Below are 18266 nucleotides of genomic sequence, written 5' to 3'. Positions count from 1 at the left end.
AAGCGTTCTGGTGGAAATTGCTTGGCCCTTACTCACGCTGGCTGCACTGTTTGTGTCTGCACACCACCGCTGTGCTTTTATTCTCCTTCCAAAGCTTTAACCTGCGCTGCAAACACAGGCTGCGATGTCTCCGCAAGCTGAAGCGGAGCCCCGACAGCGTGCTGCCGCCGCCGCTCCTGGAGGGCAGAGCGGAGACCTCCGCAGCGAGGGGCGAAGATCCCAGAGGAGAAACCCTCCCCTGCTCCCGCGGATGGAGTATGGAGGTTGCTCCCTGCCAACACCCAGCACAGCAGTCCTGGGCGCTCCATCCCTCGCTGAATGGGGGGCTCCTGCGTGCCCCCTTCCTTCAGAGGTCCCCCTGCTGCTGCACCGCGCCGAGTCCTGCCCACAGCAGCCCCTCCAGCTCCGGCTGCAGCCCCCCCAGCCCCAGGGACCGGTGTTTTCAGCTCCGTTCCCCCCCTTCCCTGAGCAGCAGGATTTGCCCACGACCACAGGAAGCACCGTGAGGCGGGAAGCGGCCGTCCACAGGCTGCTGCTGCTGCTCCTGCTCCGAGCAGGGAGATTTCGAGGTGGCCAGGCCAGGGCTCACCGGGCCACCCGCAGCTCCTCGGGCTGACCGCGGGCCCCACCTAGCGGCACCCAAACCGGGGAGGGACCGAGCCTCCGGGTCACAGCGGGGGCTGGACACCGGCAGCTGGCAGAAGGGTGCCAGGGGAACGCAACATGAGGCAGCGAGAGCAAGGGCATTCCTCTGAGCGGAGCAGGGGACGCTTTGGCCCACGGAGATTAGGGAGAGGAGTTTCCTTCGGCAGCAGGTGAGCGTGGCAGGTACCAGGTGAGGCACTCGGGTGCCTGCCCCACACACAAGGGGGATGCGGGCGCAGCCCCGCTGCTGCTCTCCGAGCAACGTCACGCAAATCTCCGTGTGACCCGACACGGCCCGAGCGCGGCACGCAGGGCAAGAACGGGAGCGATCGCAGCAACCCCAGGTCCCCGGGCCTAACGTAAGGCACGCTAAAGGGATAGGAAGGACCTACAGAGCAACACACGGCAGCATACAACGGTCAAAATGAGGCATGAGAACGCACGGAGGGAGCGATCGGATGGGAAGAAGGCAGGGCTGAGAACAGACACTGACGTGGCACAGCGTGTGTAAGAGCTCGGTATCACAGACGAGGGGCTAGCTTAAAAGAATTCAAAGTACCTCATTTTAATTTCTTGACATGGTAAAAGTTTACATACTTTCCTCTGGCAAAGAGAGCCCGACAAATCAAAAGGAATCGATACAAAGAAACACAAGGGGAAGTGCTGCTCCCAGACAGCAGCCGGAACGCAGTTGGTTTGTTACTGAATATTTATTAGCGGGAAGACTAAGAGTTGACTTACTACAAACAACAACAGAAGAGTCTATAGAAAGGGCCAGCGGCCCTCCGCACTCCGGGCAAATCCCTGGGAAACCAGCAAGAGACAACATGGCTCTTAGATGTGGAAGCAGAGGAAACAAAAACGAAGTAAAAAAAAAAAAAAGAAAGAAAAAAGAAGGGGAAGAAGTTCATTCCATTTGTCACTGTTGTTACAAGGAAGTTAACACAACTAGTAAGGCTACTGCACAATAAGAATATACGGGTGTAACAGCGAGACCCGGGAAACAGCGAGGTTCCAGAAACAAATGATTTAAGGTTCCCTGAACGCGGGACTGAAGTAGAAATACCATAAATAAGAAAATTTTGGAGCCTGCAGCGTTATGGGACCACTTCCCACACGCAAAAAAAAAAACTGACGCAACGCAACCAGTCATTTCCAAAGGGGTTTGTAATGGACCACGAAACGTTCCAGTGGCTTTAGAGTCGCCAGGCACGCAAGGGTGCCCTTTTGCGGGGGAAAGACTAAAAGGTTTGCAGCGGCACCGGGTGGGAATCGGCCCTCCTCACCCCAAGCGCCAGCCGTCAGGGCTGGCCTGCTCCGCGGGAAGCACTGCCAGGAGACAGCGGGTCGCAGTCTGACCGCGCGTGGGGACTGCCGCGGGTTTGGTATCGGACCTCCGGGCCCTCCCTTCTCTCAGCCTGGGTAAAAAGCACCTGGTGCTGAAGGGACACGTGTGGAGTGACGTTGGTTTTAGCCACGGACGTGGCTCTAGGCAAGCTGCCGACAGCAGAAGCCGCCTGAGCTCACAACCAGCCAGCACAGCGACCGGCCCCGGCGACAGGCACCGCCTCGAGCTCTGCACCCACCCGAGCGGATCTGACGAGGCAGAGACGACCGAGGCAGGCTCTGCCGAGTCAGAAAAACGCCAGGAAACCATCACAGAGCTCGCGGTGGTGCTGGAACGTGGCTGCGGCCACCAGCCCAGAAGGGGCAGGGTCCCTCTCGTCGCTATAAGTCAGTGCAGAGCACTGGCAGAGGGGCTGAGCCGCAGCCAGCGGGGACGAGAGCTGGGCTGGGGCTCGCGCTGCTCTGCCCCGCTCCCAGAGAGCCCAGGGAAGCCTCCAGCCAAAGACGGGACAGGACACGGGCTTGGTCTCTACTGCGGTCCCTACTAAGGTAGGAAGGAAGGCGTGAAGGAATGATCCTGCCTGGCCGGTGCTCTCGCTCTGCAGCAGCCTCAAGGGCATCCCAAAGCAGCACGGCCGTTTCGTTACCAGTTACTAGAGGGAGGGAGAGCTCCTGAGACCTGAATAAAACCAATCACAAAACTAGGCGAGAATTTCTTTAGATTTTAACTAAGAATGCAACACTATTTCCAGCCAGTTTCCCATCTCGATAGTCACGTAACAAACCAAGGCAATGACGGTCTTTAGTTGACTGAACAGTTCTCAAGTTCAAACGTTGACACTTAATAGAGGGTCTCAGCGTTGCTGCTCCGAGGCCTCTTGATCTTCTCAATGTTTTTAAGGATCATGTCATGCAAAGTGACCTGCAAAAAGGGGAGAACACAACTCAGAAAAGAAGGGGGAAGGGGGGGAAGACCCCTTTAGCATTCTGCTTTCACAACAAGCACCGATTAGAAGAGCAGCACTGCTCACCCCGGCGCTGCTCTCAGCCCCTGCTTCACACATCTACCACAAAAATCGCATCTCCGCCACCAAAAAGATCGTACACAGAGTCGAGGGGTGGTTCGTACTGCCTGCACAATTTAGGATCGCAGGTTCCCCCAGGAGTGGAAGGGATATTTTGCGCTAGACTCGCGCGAACGCTCAGCTGGAACCACCCGCGTGTCTCTGCAGGGTGGTGGCGAGGCAGCAAATGCCAAGCTCTTCTCGTCAGAGCCAAACCAGGCCGGGCGTAGTCACAGGGAAAGGGGAAAGCAGCACAAGGATCAGGAGGGCTCTCTAAATTGCCAGGCGGGAAGCCTGGGGGAGCTCTGGCTTCTCACTTACATATTGATTCCTCAGCTCTGAAATGATCAGGCGCAGACTAATGTACTCCTTCTCGTCGATCTCCGTCACCGTGCGGCGGTAGTCCTCCTGCAGGGAGCAGACGCACGGCTCAGCGGCCTGAGGTCAGGCGCGCCTCCCGCGCGCCAAGCCAAGCTCCTGCCTTTTACAAAGGCACCCCCTCCCCCTCTCCATCCTCGTACAGCCCCCCCCCAGCTCCCACAGGACCCTCATCTCAAGAAGGACAGGGACGAGCGGCCCAAAGAGTCCCAAAAAGCAGCGGCACGTAACGCGCAGAGCTCCGCCTCGCCGTCTACTTACCACGTGAGGGTACTTAGCTATTTTGGAAACCAACTTTGCTCTCGTGATATAATATCTGGTAGGAAAACGGAGAGACTCCAAGTCAGGCAAAGAGCACCGAGATTCTTTTTCTGGCCCAGCCTGCCCTAGAAAAGTCGGGGCATCTTCCCCACGTAGGCTACTTTTCCCAGGAGGACTTCCCAAAAAGCTCAACTCTTTCGTACCTAGAAATCTGGTCCAGGTAGGATGCTGCCTCACTCTCCACGGTTCGAAGCTCAGCAACTGTTTCCTCCTGCAAGGGAGGACAAAGAAGCCTTATCACAAGGCTGCAGCTGGCCTTCGGGGCTCCGAAAGCCAACCTGTCTCGGTAGTTCCACGTCAAGCTCGGATTTGGGTTTTAAAACCTAAACCAGCCCCGTGCCCGCAGCCACTGGCCGCCACCAAACGATTCGGGGGAACCCCAAAGCCGCGTTCCCGGAGCGCAGCTCCCTGCTGCTGCAGGGCTCGCAGCCAGGGGTGCCTCACCTGAATAGAAACGCCAAAGTTGTTTCCATCTTCTATCCTGGGGATGAGAAGCTGCACCCACATTTTGACCTGCAGCGGAGAGATCACGGAACAGATCAATGCCAGGATCTTCACAGGGACCTCTCTCAAGCCCCCTAAGGCCCCGCCTTCGCCGCGCAGCTCGTGATGAACCCCCTGCGGGTCCTTCACGCTCACAACACTTCTGAGCAGATCGTTTCCCACGTGGCTGGGGTGCCACGCAAGCCAGCACAAGCACGGCTTCCCACGAGAAGCTCTCCTGGCTGTGCCGACGCAGCCCCCAGCAGGCGTCTGACTGCGCGAAAGGAGGGTGAAGAAAAGGCCCCGGGGAAGGAGGTGGCGAAACAGACCTCCTCCTCCTCCACGAGGTGTGCTGTGGAGCCCCCTGGGGGCTCAGAAAAAGAACGTTTCCCTACACCCACCTCCCAGCCACCTCTGGAACGGGATAGGAATCGTGAATTTCCTCATTCACAGAGACAGAGGGCTCTGCTCCCGCCGCTCCGAGCAGCTTTGCCTCGCTAGGGTCAGAAGCGCCCCGGCCCCAGCCCGCAGAGCCGCAGCCCACACCCACCGTGTTACACTTCTCGATGAGCAGCCTGATCTCCGGTTTGACTTTCTCGATGATGTCCACCAGCTGCTGGTTGCTCTTCAGCATCCCGTTGGGCATCACGAACACTTTGGTACCTACGGCGGCAGGGGAGACAAACGCCTCCCGTCAGCACCCCCCGCGGGAGCACGCGGAGAGGGGCGCCTCCTGCGCCAGGAGATCGCACCCGAGGCCCACCCCGAGCTTCTCGTCTCCACAAAGGCTGAGCCAGGCTAGAGGCAACCTGCGGGGAAGGGGAAATCGGGCACGGGACGGCAGCGATTACCACAAGAGAAGGAAGAGAGGAAACGCGGGGCTTAGATAAGGGCCGGAGAGCTCCGGGCTGCCGAGGCTAGGCCCGGAGGATTTTCCTGGTGCACGCCTAAGAGGCGTTTCTGCCTCGGCTTAATCCAAAGCCCGGCGTCTGCCTCCGGGCGAGGAAAGCTCCTAGTACGGAGCCGCAGGGAGGCCAGCTGCCTGCCGGCAGGCCAAGCTCAAGCTAGCGCTACTTAACGCCTATCAGAGAAATCCAAACGACGCTTTTAAGAGCTGGAACCCGACTCCTCCGCAACAGGACATCCGCAGGCCGGGCCCTGGGCTGCCGGGGCAGGTCTGCGTGAGCAGCAGCTGCCGTCGGGATGGGGAAGCCGTCGGGATGGGGAAGCGGGGGCTCCTGCGATGTCACGGCCCTAAGGCGCGGCGCAGGGGGGGCAGGGAGCAACAGAGAGACGCGGGGACTCTTACCCTGAAAGGTCTCTTCGCGGTCTTCCAGCTTCCTCTTTTTCATATTCGGCTAAAACACACAAAACATTTTACTCACAAACCGGTCGTCGGCTACCAAAGCGTCGCAAAGGAAATAAGGGGAAACGTCAGCATCTCTGCCGGGCTCCTGGCTTCTGAGCACCCTCCTTTAAAAACGACGGAGGACCGGGAAGTACAGCTTCACCTCCGGCAGGCCTCCCAGGCTCCAGAGCCCGGTTCCTAAAAGCCTTTGGGAGGGCCACGGCCCGTTGTTAAACGGGAACGTCCTCACCCCACGCAGGGCGGGCCATGCAGTTTTAATTATCGGCAGCGGGGATCTCGGCCAAGAGAGAAACCTTACCCCGTCCAGGCCGTCGTGGCTGTTCGTGAGCAGAATCGGGTCAGGCACTGGGAGGTTCATGTCCGAATGGATCTGGGTGAGATCGTGAATATTCAGGATGGGCTCCTGGAAAACAAGGCAGGTTCGGCATTTAATTACGAGCTAACAGCTCCTGGCACCCCAGGAGCAATAAAGCAACGAAAACTTGCAGATCTCTCGTTGAGCCGACCGCAAAATAAGAACGAACGAGAGAAATATCTGACAGTGGGCCCGTGGGGAGACCTCCCTCCGGCCTGAGCGGAGTGCCAGCTCCAGATTAGGATCAAGGCCATTGTCTGCACGTGCTAGAGCCCCACAGCACCGCGAAGGATAGCCCGGAGACGCTGAATGCGTAGGAAGGGCGAGCGTGCTGATCGCACAAAGAGAACCGGAGAAGGAAGCACCCCCTCTAGAGCTAACAGAGCTCCAGTGCACGCCAGCAGCCGAGCCGCCGCTCGACTTCTTTGTGACGGGGCGAAAGGCGCAAGGAAACGCACGGGAAAGGCTTTTCAGCAGGCAGCTCAGAAACGAAAAGCAAGGCAGAAGGCGACGGATGTCTTACTTTGAGGAACCCATCGAGTTCTAAGAGCTTCTTTGGGAAAAAGTTTGCCACCAGATCTTCAGCCTGAGAGGGAAAGAACAGACGGTGAGGTGAAACAATGCCGCAAAGAGACAAGAACGCCGGGGAAATCGGCTGCCCCAGGTCAGGAAACAGAAGAGAACGAGTTCTGCCGAGAGGCCTCACACAAAGCCGAAGGGGAAAGATGTCGGGAGAGCCACGGGGCTGTAAAACCTCGCTCCGGTCACTGACTACAGCCCTGAGCGCTGCTGAATTTACGGAAGGGACTCAAATCGCAGCAGAGCGCGTCAGGAAGATGCGCCTGACCACCCTCTGTTACACCCCAGGGCGGCGGCGGGGGGATACTCACCTCGCTCGTGATCCGCTCCCTGAAGGAATCGACCTGCAGAAGAAACAAAGCAGCCGTTAGGAATCGCTCCCAATAGAAAAAGGAAGAAACCGATGGCTTAACGTAAGCCGAGCGCTGTTCTGTGCGGCGGTGGAGATCACCCTCAGCCTGAACCGTGCGCCTCTCCTTGCTTTTAGGAGCAGGGGAAGCCCCTGGGCGGGATGAGAGGAAGGTACGGCTCAGAATCAGCCGGGCACTGCTCTGTGCGGCAGCAGAGAGTGCCCTCAGCCTGAACCCAGGGCTTTTCCTTGCTTTTCTGAGCAGGTAGCCCAATCTCAGCCTGCACCTTGCATCTCTCCTTGCTTTTAGGAGCAGGTAGCCCACCCTCAGCCTGAACCCCACGCATCTCCTTGCTTTCAGGAGCAGGCAGACCATTTACAGCCTGAATCTTCCATTTCTCCTTGTCTTTACAGGGCAGGTACACCGCCCTCAGCCTGAACCCTGGGCTTCTCCTTGTTTTTATGAGCTGACAGAGCTCCCTCAGCCTGCACCTTGCATCTTTCCTTGCTTTTCTGAGCAAGTAGCCCACCCTCAGCCTGAATCCTGGGCTTTTCCTTGCTTTTACAAGCAGCTAGTCCACTTAAGCCTTGCATCTTTCCTTGCTTTTCTGAGCAGGCAGCCCACCCTCAGCCTGAATCCTGGGCTTCTCCTTGCTTTTAGGAGCAGATAAACCTCTCTCAGCCTGCACCTTGCATCTTTCCTTGCTTTTCTGAGCAGGTAGCCCACCCTCAGCCTGACTCCTGGCCTTCTCCTTGCTTTTAAGAGCTGATAGCCCACCCTCGGCCTGAACCCTGCGCCTCTCCTTGCTTTCAGGCGCAGGCAAACCACCTGCAGCCCGAACCCTCCCTCCCTCCTTGCCTTCACGAGGCCGGCACGCCACCCTCCCTCCCCCTGCGCCTCGCATCTCCCCTCCCCTTTTCTAAGCAGGGCCTCACCGCGGAAGCCCCACGCGGGACGAGGCGGGAGCCCAAAATCACCCAAACCCCTCCTCCGCCACCCGCACGGGCCGAACTCTGAACAACGGCCCCGGTGGGGGGGGAACCAAGGAAAGAAAAACACCCTCGGGGGGAGGCTTAACCCAAGCGGGGACCTCTCGGTGGGGCATCCACACAGGCCTCGGGCCCGCCGGGGGCCGCCGGGGCCTAGCCCCGGCGCGATCCGCGCCGGCCCGGGCCTCGGGGCTAGGCCCCGGCAGCCCCCGGCGGGCCCTCGAGCCGGTTGCTGGCGGCGGAGCGCACCTTGAGCTTCACCTCCGGGTCCACCTTAAGCAACGAGGCCATGGCGGCGGGGCCTGCTCCGGGTCTCGTTGCGCCGCGGGGCCGCGCGCGCGCGCTCTGCCGCCGCCGCCTCCACCGGCTACCGCAGCGCCGCCGCCGCCGCCGCCGCCGGAAGTGAGCTCGGCGCGGCGCGGCAGCCAATGGGTGGCTCGCTCGCCGCGCACGTGATCAGGGAGGAGGGTCCTGGCGGCGCGTAGGGAGAGAGGGAAATTGGGTGGGGGTGTGGGAAGGGGGGGGGAAGGGGTTGCTATAGCCCTGCCAGGACCTGGCGGGGAGGACCTGGCGGGTTGAGGGCGGAAGTGGGGGCCGGAACTGGAAGGGGAGAAGGGCGGAAGTGGGTAGGGAGAAGGGCGGAAGTGGGTAGGGAGAAGGGCGGAAGTGGAGGGCGCTTCGCTTCCGGCGGCGGGAGTAATGGCGGAGGTGGGAGCGCGGCGGTGAAGGGAGCGCGGCGGCGGCAGCATGGAGGGCGGGCGGGCCGGCGGCGGCGGCTGCACCACGCAGGTGAGCTTCGTGTGCCAGCGCTGCAGCCAGCCGCTGAAGCTCGACACGTCCTTCAAGATCCTCGACCGCCTCACCATCCAGGAGCTCACCGGTACCGGGAACGGGGCTCCGGTGGCGGCGGCGGTGGGGGGTGGGGAACGGGAAGGGGAACGGGGCCAGGCCTCTGACGGCTCCTCGCCCCCACAGCCCCTCTGCTCACCGCCGCTCCCGCCCGGCCCGGGGATGCGCAGGAGGAGGAGAGCGCCCTGAGCGAGGTACGGGGAGGGGGGGACCGGGAGGACCGGGGTGGGGGGGGACAGCCACCGGGCCCCGGTAACGGTGGCGCTTCCCCCCCCCCCTCCCCGGCAGGAAGGCTTCGCGGAGAGCCGGCAGGATGGCGTGTCCCGGAGGTTCATCCCGCCCGCCAGGTACGGCTGGGGTTGCCGGTGGGGAGCCCCCAACCGGGCACCGGGGCCGCGAGGGGGGGTGGGGGGAGGAGCGGCGGGCACCGCCCCTCACGGGGAGCCCCCGCGGCTGCCCCCGTTTCCCCCAGTTTTGGCCCCCCCGTTGCATTTAGAGCACCGTTTATCGGTCGCGCGCTTTGGCTGAGCACCGAAACGCTGCCCCCCTTCCCCGAAACAAACTGGGGGCGTTCCCCCCCGAGTCTTGACCGACTCCCGCGTCCCGGTCGTGCCCGGCTCCCCCAAACCCCACCCCCCCTTCCCCCCCGGGCTCACTTCCCGGTGAAATCCTTCCCCAGAATGATGTCGACGGAAAGCGCCAACAGCTTCACCCTCATCGGGGAGGCGTCGGACGGGGGCACGATGGAAAACCTCAGCAGGAGGCTGAAGGCAAGTCGGGCGAGGGGGCGAGCTCGGGTCCCCGCCAGAACTTGGGTCCTCGCGAACGCCGCCTCTCCTCCGCGCTCCGCATGGTGAAATTCCTCACGTGGCGGCCTTGGAGAGGTTTTTCTCGGTGAATAGTTAAAAAAAACTAGTTTTAAATCAAGGTTTGGCTTGCAGAAACGCTTCTGAGAAGGGAAGAGGCGCACGCCCGGCTGTCGGGGGGCAGCCGGCAGCCGCCTGGAGCTCGCTGGGGGTGGGGATTTCTCCGCAGGTCACCGGCGACCTCTTCGACATCATGTCGGGGCAGACGGACGTGGATCACCCCCTGTGCGAGGAGTGCACGGACACGCTGCTGGACCAGCTGGACACGCAGCTCAACATCACCGAGAACGAGTGCCAGAACTACAAGTGAGCCCGCTGCCCGTGGGATCGCGCCCGGGGACCTGGGGACTGCGGGCGGGGTGCGCGGGCGCCGAGCCGGTTCTTTCGGAGAGCGAGGGCGTGAAGGCGAGCGCGGGCTTCGGTCCCGCGGTCGGAAACGGGAGCTCCGGGCCTCGGGGCTCGGTTTTGTTCCTGAGCGAGGCGGAGCGGTTATCTCCGGGGGTCTGCAGCCCGTCGGCGATGGCCGCCGCCCGCCCGAGGGGGCGGTTTGGCACGGCGTGGTCCGAGCGCTCCACAGAGCTACTGGCGGGCGGTAAGAGGTCGTCGCTCACCACCTCGCTCCCCTCCGCGGTTACGCCTGCGCTCCTGGCTCACAAACTACAAATTTAACGAGGCCCCGAACTAAAAAATTTAACGAGGGTTAACCCTCGGTAGAGGCAGGGCGGTTTCTGTCCGGGTGCGCAGGGGCAGGGGTGTTCCAGCGATGCTGCGACTGCCCCCCAGGAGGTGCCTGGAGATCCTGGAGCAAATGAACGAGGACGATAAGGAGAAGCTGCAAACGGAGCTGAAGGAGCTCGCGCTGGAGGAGGAGCAGCTGATTCAGGAGCTGGAGGACGTGGAGAAGAACCGCAAGATCGTGGCCGAGGACTTTGAGAGGGTCAGGGCGGAGGCGGAGCGGCTGGAGCGGGAGGAAGCTCAGTGAGTGAACTACGCGGGGGGGAGATTCGGGTAGCAGACGGGCGAGATTAGAAAGGGGAGGGAGCTGGAATTAATGCCCCAAACCAAGCGGCTTACGCTTTGCCAAACTGAAGTCTTCTCGAAAAAAAAGAAAAAAAAAACCAACAACACTAGTACATCACGCGAGCAGCCGTTTCTCTTCCTGGAAGAGCCTCGTGCCCAGCGGCTCTCGGTTTCCTTCGAAGGTACCAGAAGGAATACTGCGAGTTCAAGAGGCAGCAGCTGGAGCTGGACGACGAGCTGAAAAGCGTGGACAACCAGATGCGGTACGCCCAGATACAGCTGGACAAGCTGAAGAAAACCAACGTGTTCAACGCGACCTTCCACATCTGGTAGGGCGGGCGGGAGCGGTGCTTCTTCGGCTCTGCAGCGTAGGGCCGCTAAAATACCGCTGAATTGGGTAGAGAAGGAGCCTGCGGGTGCCCCACGACGCGGGAAGGGGTCGCAGCCGGTGCTGGTGGCAGCCGGGAGGCGCGGCGCAGATAACTCGGGGCGCGCCGTGAAATGGCGGCTAGTTGGCACCTCGCGCCAGCGGCTCTCCGTCGGGCTTTGCAGAGCGCGCGGGCTCGGTTGGGGTGTTTTTTTTTTCCTTTCCCGAACGCGTTCCTTCACGGAAAGCGGAACGATTTGGCGCTTCTACGCGCTTTCCAGGCAGGGCTCCCGAACCCCCCGTCGCGCGTGGTTAGCGGGGCGCCTTCCCAGGCGGCCCCCGTTTGGTTGGCGTGCTGCCGGCTGCCCCCGCCCCTGGCGCCTATTTATAATTCCTCTTATCGCAGGCACAGCGGGCAGTTCGGCACGATAAATAACTTCAGGCTTGGCCGCCTCCCCAGCGTTCCCGTGGAATGGAATGAGATCAACGCGGCCTGGGGGCAGACCGTGCTGTTGCTGCACGCCCTCGCTAACAAAATGGGGCTGAAGTTTCAAAGGTACCCGCGATAAAACCCGCGTTTCCCCTCCGACCTGGAGAGAGGAGCGTAGGCTCACCTGCCCCTGCCCCGTCTGCTTTCAGATACCGTCTGGTGCCGTACGGCAACCACTCCTACTTGGAGTCCCTCACGGACAAATCGAAGGTAAGATCCTGCATGAGCTGGAGGAAAAAAATGACCTCGCGCACCTCAGATCCCTGCTGAAAGGCGCGGAAGACCGAGACTCCACTCCCGAGAGCGCGCCTCGGTGCGTTTAGGTACGGGGGAGCCAGCTGCCCTGGTTTCTCCCGCAGGATCTCCCTCCACGTCCACTCACACTGCCAGCCAGGAGCTCTCAAATTACACAGAGCGACTGGCCAGAGGAAATTAAACACGATTTGGGAAGGCCGTTGGCGATCAGGAAGCCCGGTTTTCTCCTGCTGACCACCAGCACTCACGCAGCAGGCGCTTGGCACAAAGCGAGCAACGCCTATCACACGCCACAAAGCGTTTTAAGTGCCCCGTGACAAATCGAAGTCCCGTACAGGCTAAAGATCTGCAGCGACAGCATCTGGAGGGAAACGCTTGGGGTGCCTGAAGCTAATCTCTTTTTCCAGGAGCTCCCCTTGTACTGTTCTGGAGGCCTGAGGTTCTTCTGGGACAACAAATTCGATCACGCTATGGTGGCTTTCTTGGACTGCGTGCAGCAGTTTAAGGAGGAAGTGGAAAAGGGCGAAACTCGGTTTTGTTTGCCTTACAGGTGAGCGCTGCTCTGTTCCGCGTCAAAGTAACGCTTTACCCGCTGTCCTGCCCGGGCCTGCTCCACAGCCCTGCTTGCTGTTTCTCTCCCGGCTTTCGGGGACCAGCGGGTGCTCTGCAGCGTGCAGGGTTACCACGCTTGCTCTTATTTAGCCGGGATTTAAAGCTAGTTCCTCGGGCGAAAGTCTGAGGCTTGCTAAATATCTTTTAAAAACAAAGCGTTCTTACGTAGAGGTTTCTGAGTATCAGATTTAGAGTTTGGTGCTTAACATCCCCTTGAAATTAAATGAAATATAATGAAATTAAATGCTTGCTAGACTAATAAACATTGTGTGTGACGCAGGATGGACGTGGAGAAAGGCAAGATTGAAGACACAGGCGGCAGCGGCGGCTCCTACTCTATTAAAACGCAGTTTAACTCTGAGGAGCAATGGACAAAAGCACTCAAGTTCATGTTAACTAACCTGAAGTGGGGGCTCGCCTGGGTCTCGTCCCAATTCTACAACAAGTAACCACGTCAAGGAGTTGCCCTGGCAGCTGGGGCGTCTGCATTTTGTTGGAGAAGCTCGAATCAAGATGTCTCGTAACGTTAACCCGTACGAAACGTTTACAATACCAAAAATCCACAAGACACTTTATTTAAAACACCGTTCCGACGAGTAGTATGTAGAAAAGCAATACGTGAAGTTCTATCGCTGAGCTGAACTGAACTTTAAAAAAAAAAACAATAATCAGCTGTTAAATAGATGCTAAAGTGGAGTTTGGGGGTTCCAGAGATGTGGGTAAGTTATTGTCGGAGTTCCAACTGCCAGCGCCGTGGTGGGGCTCTGTGACAGCGTAACGGAACGTGGGGGTTAGAAAAGGAAAGTTTCTAACACGGGGAATAACGTGGAAAAACTCCGAAGGTCTGTTCGGTCACTGCAGCTTGAAATAAAGTATTTTTTAAGTCGTATCAGCACTTTTTTTTTTCCCACTGGCCTTTCTGGGGGTCTGACAGCGGTGGCTGTGCTAGCAGCTGTTTGCGACGCTTCCTGGAGCCTGTTCCCGCACAGGGGCGCACCGAGCAACGTCACAACAAAACGCGATTCTACCCGGAGTGCTTTCAGCTGGAACCTCAGCACCCCCCAGTGCTCAGGCAGCCCCTGCTGCCAGGACAAAACGGGGGGGGGGAATTTTGTTCTTGCCACGACACTAGCCGGCTCGACTGAGGTAAGAGCAACCAGGCTTCGGAGCACCGGCAAAGAGGACCGTTAAGAAGCGGCCTGGCTGCAGCAGGCGGGCAGAAATAATTAGGTTTTAAAACGGCACCAAACGCAAACGACAGCCCTGTTTGTGAGGGCTGGGCTGGGGCTTCCCAGCAGAATAACGCTCACGTTGATGCCTTCCCAAAACAACGCTCTTATAATAAGTTTTCTGCTTCTTCAAGGAAAACATGCTCACAACTGAAACGACGTAGCTCTTCCAACAAAGCTTTTGGCCTTGGAAAACACAAGCGCTGCTTTGCTCCTGTTACCTTCACAGCGCTAGAGCAGAGCTGAAAATAACGAGCTTCTCTAATTAAAACAGCACCCGGTAAGTCACAGAACACGCCGCGCTCGGGATCAAAAGAACAACCCTACTGTTTGGGGCGCCCCGCGCAGTGCCGCGGACGACGGGCTGTTAGCGGCGTGACAGCCCGCTGCACTGACCGGCGGATCCGGGTGAGAATTGCGTCCAAGAGGCACAATTCCGTTTTCTGGAACTTTACTTCCTCCGCTGCTGCTTTGGAGTGCTGCTGCCGACAACGTGTTTGAGTACGGCGTGTGAGAATTCTGAGATGCTTTGTGAAGTAATGCCCGTGACGCAGTTCAAATGCTCCACAACCTTAAAAAAAAAAAAAAATACTCATTTACGGTGCTTAAGGGACGTTGATTTACAGAGCTACTTCTTAACACCCCCCAAATCTAACAAGAATAGCAGGGCCCCACAAACCCCAAGACTAGTGTTGTTGCCAAAAGCTGAAACCTCTCAGTATGTCAGAACGAGAGGATTTATTTTTTTTTAATGAGTTGCTTCCACCAAAGAAGTAAACCGAAAAAAAAAAAGCTACTGTATGTAGCTTGCTGTATTTAATAGGCTGCTTGTTACAGTATTCAGTAGCAGCTTGGGGAGAGAGCTGTCTCGTGGGATCGCTCCTCCCGCTGTCAATGAAGCTGCGTCCCTCTGGGTTTGTTCTAGCCGTGAAGAAGCTAAAACACGACCAGGGCAAGCTGGCGGCAGTGCGAGGGCACGCCTCTCTGCTGAATTGCCATGCCATAACCCTTTCACAAAGGCGTGCACGCTTCCAGCCCATAAACTGAAAGGGGTCACCTCCTTCGTGTCGCTCCCAGTAGCCTGCCAGTCTCCCGGCTGTGCTAAAACACATAAACAAGCTTCCTTTTTGTTTTTTTTCCCCCTCCACGTAGAGCTAATTTGTTTAGAAACGACTGTACCTGCTTCCAGTGCTCGGGGTTTAGCACAAAAACGCTTGTGCTGATGATTCCAACTGCCAAGAGCATGAAGTCTTCCTTTACTGCCAAAAACTTGGCTCTGCGCAAGTAAAAGCGTCTCCTGGTATAAAACGATGCTGGGTCTGTAGCTCCAAACCACCCACCCACTTCTGTAATCCCTGCACAGCCTCCGGCCGTGTTAGCTCATAGCCTTCCAGCCCAAATAAAACCGATACTATTAGCGTTCACCAGCAGCCCTCAAGCTGGATTTTTCAGTTGAAGTTAAACACTTTCCTAGCTTGCCCCTCAAGCAAACGTGAAGCACGCTGCTCTGAACTGGTACGCAAAGATCCATCAACAATGCTGACAGCCCAACACGTTACAAAATTTAAAAACAGGTGCCCCAGAAGTGGAATAACGAGGACCAGGGTACCATTTCTTAGCCTTTTTCTCAGGTTTCAATTTCAAATACTTATTTTAAATGCAAGCCGCTTACATCTGCAGTTCACTTGGTGTCGAATTTTCGATGGCAGTCTTCAGTAACGTGTCGTAGATGGCCTCTCTTTTAAGATACAAGAAGTCCAGTAGTTGCACGCACATCTGATGCAATGGTTTTGCAGGAAGTAAGCAGCCGTTATGTCCTGGCGTAGAGATCACACGTAATTAGCCATGCATTTGGGGTCATTAAACTGAATGGGGAAGAGGCACTAGTTACTCTAAGCGAGGGATGAAGATTTCTGGTGAGAACTGCCCTTTGTTTCCGAACGCCTTCTCAATCTCAGCCTAATTTCACTCATTCTGAGATTCAGGTTGTCAGAGCTGGCCAAAAGAAAATGGTTAGGTCTCTATTACTCTTAATAAAATCATTACCATTCTCTCCTAATAACACTCTTACCTAAAACCTCTAGAAGCAATTCGATGTAAGCCAGAGGAGTTGACACATTGATCTGGAACTGCAGAGTTTCTAAAACAGCAAGCTCCGACTCGAGCAGCTCCTGCTTAGTGTACGAGTATTTTAAGGATTGCAGGAATTTTAAAGCTGTGTCGCTGGTAACTATCTGAAGAGGAAAAAAAAACACAACACAAGTTATTTTCTATTTCAAGAAAGGCAAGAGGACACCTGTTAAAATATTTTCTTCTTGCTTTACTCCTCCCGTTAAATTTACGCGTGACCCACTGCAGTTGAGAGACTGCACGCTAACCCAGCTGTCTCCCATGCCTTTTAAGCTGGCATGAGAAATCCAGCTGAGAACTTCTTTCCCTTAGGCTCCTTGTAACCCCACCAACCTTCCCCAGCCAGGGGTGAGCCCTTTGCAGCGGTACGCTTTCCAACACCCACAGGCTGGGATTTTTAGCGATCTGTACTAGGAACATTTCCCGACAAACTTTTACATGAGGAAGGACAATTAACCTGCCCTAAATGCAAGTAATTTAGGGCCTCATTTTGCTATCCTTTGCATTTCATTATCACTACTGATTTTCAGGAAAAAAATGTATTCTTTACAGAGGCTAGATAATTTATTACAGTACTGAAGATGCTACTGGCAAAAGTTTAGATAGCTTACGTTATAGTGCAAGGAAAGTTTGCTTGCAAGCTGAATGCACGACACCAGTCGCAGGACAAACGTGGCATATATCTGTTCTTTCAGAGAGCTCCGACTGCTGCCGCCTTTGGTACTTTCCACGTTCTCACTGGGGGACTTACAGATTTGCTCTACTTGCTTGATCATAAACCTATGAAAAACACTTTGCTGTTAAGAAAAAAGAAGGAAAGCAATTCTGCAGGTACACAGGAAATAAGTATAGCTATTGACTCGAGCGAAGTAAAAAGACAAAGCTCTAGACACATAAGACAATTGTTCTACATTGCTTGAATGACTGACCAAGAGCAGGGCTGGTATAGCCACACTGGAGATGAGAAGCGTCCTTCGTTATCGAGGTGTTTATTACCTTTCAAGTAACTCTACTGCTTGATACCTTGCTGAATGGTCCAAGTGCCACTTCTCAGCCAAAAGGAATACGAATTCTGAAGAAAAAACAAAACGCAACGAACGAGTGTCGCCGGATTCAGCCAGGAGCAGCTCATGGCGCAGCAGGCAGCTGCTTCAGCCGGGAGGGGCCTCACCCACGGTGCGGCTCTCCTTGCAGCAGCCGGCCTGGCCGGGCAGCTCGCTGAGGTACCGCTCGTTTTCCGTGGCCAAGTGGATCAGCAAGGCCTCCATCACCTCGGGGGCCACCTCGCCGAAGAGGGGCTCCGAGCTGTAAAACCTGGGCACCGCCTGCGCCCGGGACCCCATTCTGGCCATTCACCCCCGAAACCTTCCTTTGGGAATTCCGAAAATTAATGAATTGGGTAATTCCCAGCGTTAATTACTTCGGTCACTCTAGGCAGTAATTATGTGGAAAATTCCCTTCATTATGGACAGCGGCAGACACCCGAGGGGGGTGGCGAGGCCACCGGCCACAAGGGTCCGCCTGGGGGCAAGGAGACTTCACCCGCAGCCTCCGAGGGGCGATGGGGACGGAGGCAGAAGCCCCGGGGGAGACCGGGGGAAGCCGTGGGACCAGGCCCGTGGGTCCCGGGGTCGGCGGCGACGCCTCCGAGGCCCTCAGGACCCCACCTCAGCGCCCGCCCAGCCCAGCCCCTGCCAATCACCGCCGCCCCCGCCAATCACCTTGCGCCTCTCCCTCCCTCACCCAGCCGCGTGCCGCGCCGCAGCCAATCACTCGACGCCTCCTCTCAGAGAGCCGCCGGCCTGGTCCCTCCCCTCCCTTCCGATTGGCTCCCGCCCCCCCCCGCGGCGGCGTCGGCGGCGGCTGTGGCGGAAGTGGCGGCGGGGCAAGATGGCGGCGCCCGGGGAGGCGGGCGGGGAGGCGGCGGTGGCGCAGCGCATCGACCCGGCGCGGGAGCCGGGGCTGAGCCCGGAGCAGCGCCGCTTCATGGCGCAGGTGGAGCTCGCCCAGCGCCAGCGAGCCCTGCAGAGGCGGCTCCGAGGCCGCAACGTGCTGCTGGCGCTGGGCATCGGCGCCGTGACGGCGGGGATCTGTATCCTGCGGGCCCGGAGGGGACCGGGGGGGTCCTGAGGGGGGGCTCCCGGTGCGCTCCCGGTGTTCTCCTTAACGCCTCCCCCCTCCGCAGACGGCTACACCTTCTACTCGGTGTCGCAGGAGCGCTTCCTGGACGAGCTGGAGCTGGAGGCGGAGGCGGCGCGGGCCCGGGCCGCGGAGCGGGAGCGGAGCGCGGCCACCTGAGGGCGGCCCGGCCCCGGAGCACGGCGTGAGGCGGCGGGGGGGTGAGCGGCCCCGGGCCGGGCACGGAGCACGCGGGTGGGCCCACCTCGGCCTACGGGGGCCCCGGGGGTTCCCCTGCGGGCAGGGCGCTGCCCCCGCCGGGACCGGGACCGGGCTGGGGGCGCGCTCCGGGCCGGGCGGGGGCCGCACCGGCCGGCCCTTAACGCAATAAACGCCTCGTGACTGGAGCCTGCCTCGGTGCCTGCCGTTAAATCAGCCGGGATCCAGCTC

At 58.3% G+C, this 18266-nt stretch overlaps 4 protein-coding genes across 5 annotated transcripts; 2 read left to right on the top strand and 2 right to left on the bottom strand.

The window, feature by feature from the left end:
- Positions 1 to 1185: 1185 nt before the first annotated feature.
- On the bottom strand, positions 1186 to 10637 carry PSME3 (proteasome activator subunit 3). The gene is made up of 12 exons (XM_080565319.1): positions 9386 to 10637; positions 8130 to 8351; positions 6853 to 6885; positions 6486 to 6548; positions 5906 to 6010; positions 5548 to 5596; positions 4789 to 4901; positions 4200 to 4268; positions 3899 to 3966; positions 3696 to 3750; positions 3378 to 3464; positions 1186 to 2914 (listed from the first exon to the last, which is right to left on the bottom strand). The coding sequence occupies exons 2-12, from the start codon at positions 8169 to 8171 to the stop codon at positions 2834 to 2836; spliced, it is 765 nt and encodes a 254-aa protein (XP_080421445.1). The 5' UTR covers positions 8172 to 8351; positions 9386 to 10637; the 3' UTR covers positions 1186 to 2833.
- BECN1 (beclin 1) lies at positions 8386 to 13228 on the top strand. 2 transcript variants are annotated; one of them, XR_013941562.1, is made up of 11 exons: positions 8386 to 8760; positions 8856 to 8923; positions 9018 to 9076; positions 9409 to 9499; positions 9765 to 9901; positions 10379 to 10573; positions 10798 to 10944; positions 11389 to 11538; positions 11622 to 11682; positions 11832 to 12277; positions 12620 to 13228. XR_013941562.1 is itself a non-coding variant. In XM_080565313.1 (11 exons), the coding sequence occupies exons 1-11, from the start codon at positions 8628 to 8630 to the stop codon at positions 12786 to 12788; spliced, it is 1353 nt and encodes a 450-aa protein (XP_080421439.1). In that variant the 5' UTR covers positions 8386 to 8627; the 3' UTR covers positions 12789 to 13228. The 2 variants fall into 2 exon arrangements, 1 of the variants encoding a protein (XP_080421439.1); XM_080565313.1 differs by having other exon boundaries at positions 12135 to 12277.
- A 243-nt stretch (positions 13229 to 13471) lies between these two features.
- CNTD1 (cyclin N-terminal domain containing 1) lies at positions 13472 to 17419 on the bottom strand. The gene is made up of 7 exons (XM_080565318.1): positions 16870 to 17419; positions 16695 to 16770; positions 16310 to 16478; positions 15640 to 15802; positions 15241 to 15385; positions 14748 to 14844; positions 13472 to 14139 (listed from the first exon to the last, which is right to left on the bottom strand). Exons 1-7 carry the CDS (start codon positions 17048 to 17050, stop codon positions 14020 to 14022), a joined length of 951 nt encoding a protein of 316 aa, XP_080421444.1. The 5' UTR covers positions 17051 to 17419; the 3' UTR covers positions 13472 to 14019.
- Positions 17420 to 17552: 133 nt separating this feature from the next.
- On the top strand, positions 17553 to 18223 carry COA3 (cytochrome c oxidase assembly factor 3). Its single transcript, XM_080565320.1, has 2 exons — positions 17553 to 17790; positions 17884 to 18223. Exons 1-2 carry the CDS (start codon positions 17589 to 17591, stop codon positions 17994 to 17996), a joined length of 315 nt encoding a protein of 104 aa, XP_080421446.1. The 5' UTR covers positions 17553 to 17588; the 3' UTR covers positions 17997 to 18223.
- Positions 18224 to 18266: the final 43 nt, after the last annotated feature.

The sequence above is a fragment of the Anser brachyrhynchus genome (genome assembly GCF_964034855.1).
Source record: "Anser brachyrhynchus genome assembly, chromosome: 22".
NCBI classification, from domain to species: domain Eukaryota; kingdom Metazoa; phylum Chordata; class Aves; order Anseriformes; family Anatidae; genus Anser; species Anser brachyrhynchus.
Note: the sequence above shows the minus strand (reverse complement) of the source record. Positions and strands in the feature narration are given on the sequence as shown.

What these genes read in the sequence shown, in the direction of transcription:
- PSME3 (XM_080565319.1), bottom strand. Translation starts at nt 8,171, where the DNA reads ATGGCCTCGTTGCTTAAGGTGGACCCGGAGGTGAAGCTCAAG. An exon ending in AACTCGATGGGTTCCTCAAA is followed by an intron (nt 6,011 to 6,485) that starts GTAAGACATCCG and finishes CTTGTTTTCCAG; the next exon opens with GAGCCCATCCTGAATATTCA. An exon ending in ACTTTGGCGTTTCTATTCAG is followed by an intron (nt 3,967 to 4,199) that starts GTGAGGCACCCC and finishes CCTCCCTTGCAG; the next exon opens with GAGGAAACAGTTGCTGAGCT.
- BECN1 (XM_080565313.1), top strand. Translation starts at nt 8,628, where the DNA reads ATGGAGGGCGGGCGGGCCGGCGGCGGCGGCTGCACCACGCAGGTGAGC. An exon ending in AGGTTCATCCCGCCCGCCAG is followed by an intron (nt 9,077 to 9,408) that starts GTACGGCTGGGG and finishes ATCCTTCCCCAG; the next exon opens with AATGATGTCGACGGAAAGCG. An exon ending in ATGGGGCTGAAGTTTCAAAG is followed by an intron (nt 11,539 to 11,621) that starts GTACCCGCGATA and finishes GTCTGCTTTCAG; the next exon opens with ATACCGTCTGGTGCCGTACG.
- CNTD1 (XM_080565318.1), bottom strand. Translation starts at nt 17,050, where the DNA reads ATGGCCAGAATGGGGTCCCGGGCGCAGGCGGTGCCCAGGTTTTACAGC. An exon ending in GCAGTAGAGTTACTTGAAAG is followed by an intron (nt 16,479 to 16,694) that starts GTAATAAACACC and finishes TGTTTTTCATAG; the next exon opens with GTTTATGATCAAGCAAGTAG. An exon ending in ATTGCTTCTAGAGGTTTTAG is followed by an intron (nt 15,386 to 15,639) that starts GTAAGAGTGTTA and finishes TCTCTACGCCAG; the next exon opens with GACATAACGGCTGCTTACTT.
- COA3 (XM_080565320.1), top strand. Translation starts at nt 17,589, where the DNA reads ATGGCGGCGCCCGGGGAGGCGGGCGGGGAGGCGGCGGTGGCGCAGCGC. An exon ending in CGCCGTGACGGCGGGGATCT is followed by an intron (nt 17,791 to 17,883) that starts GTATCCTGCGGG and finishes CCCCCTCCGCAG; the next exon opens with ACGGCTACACCTTCTACTCG.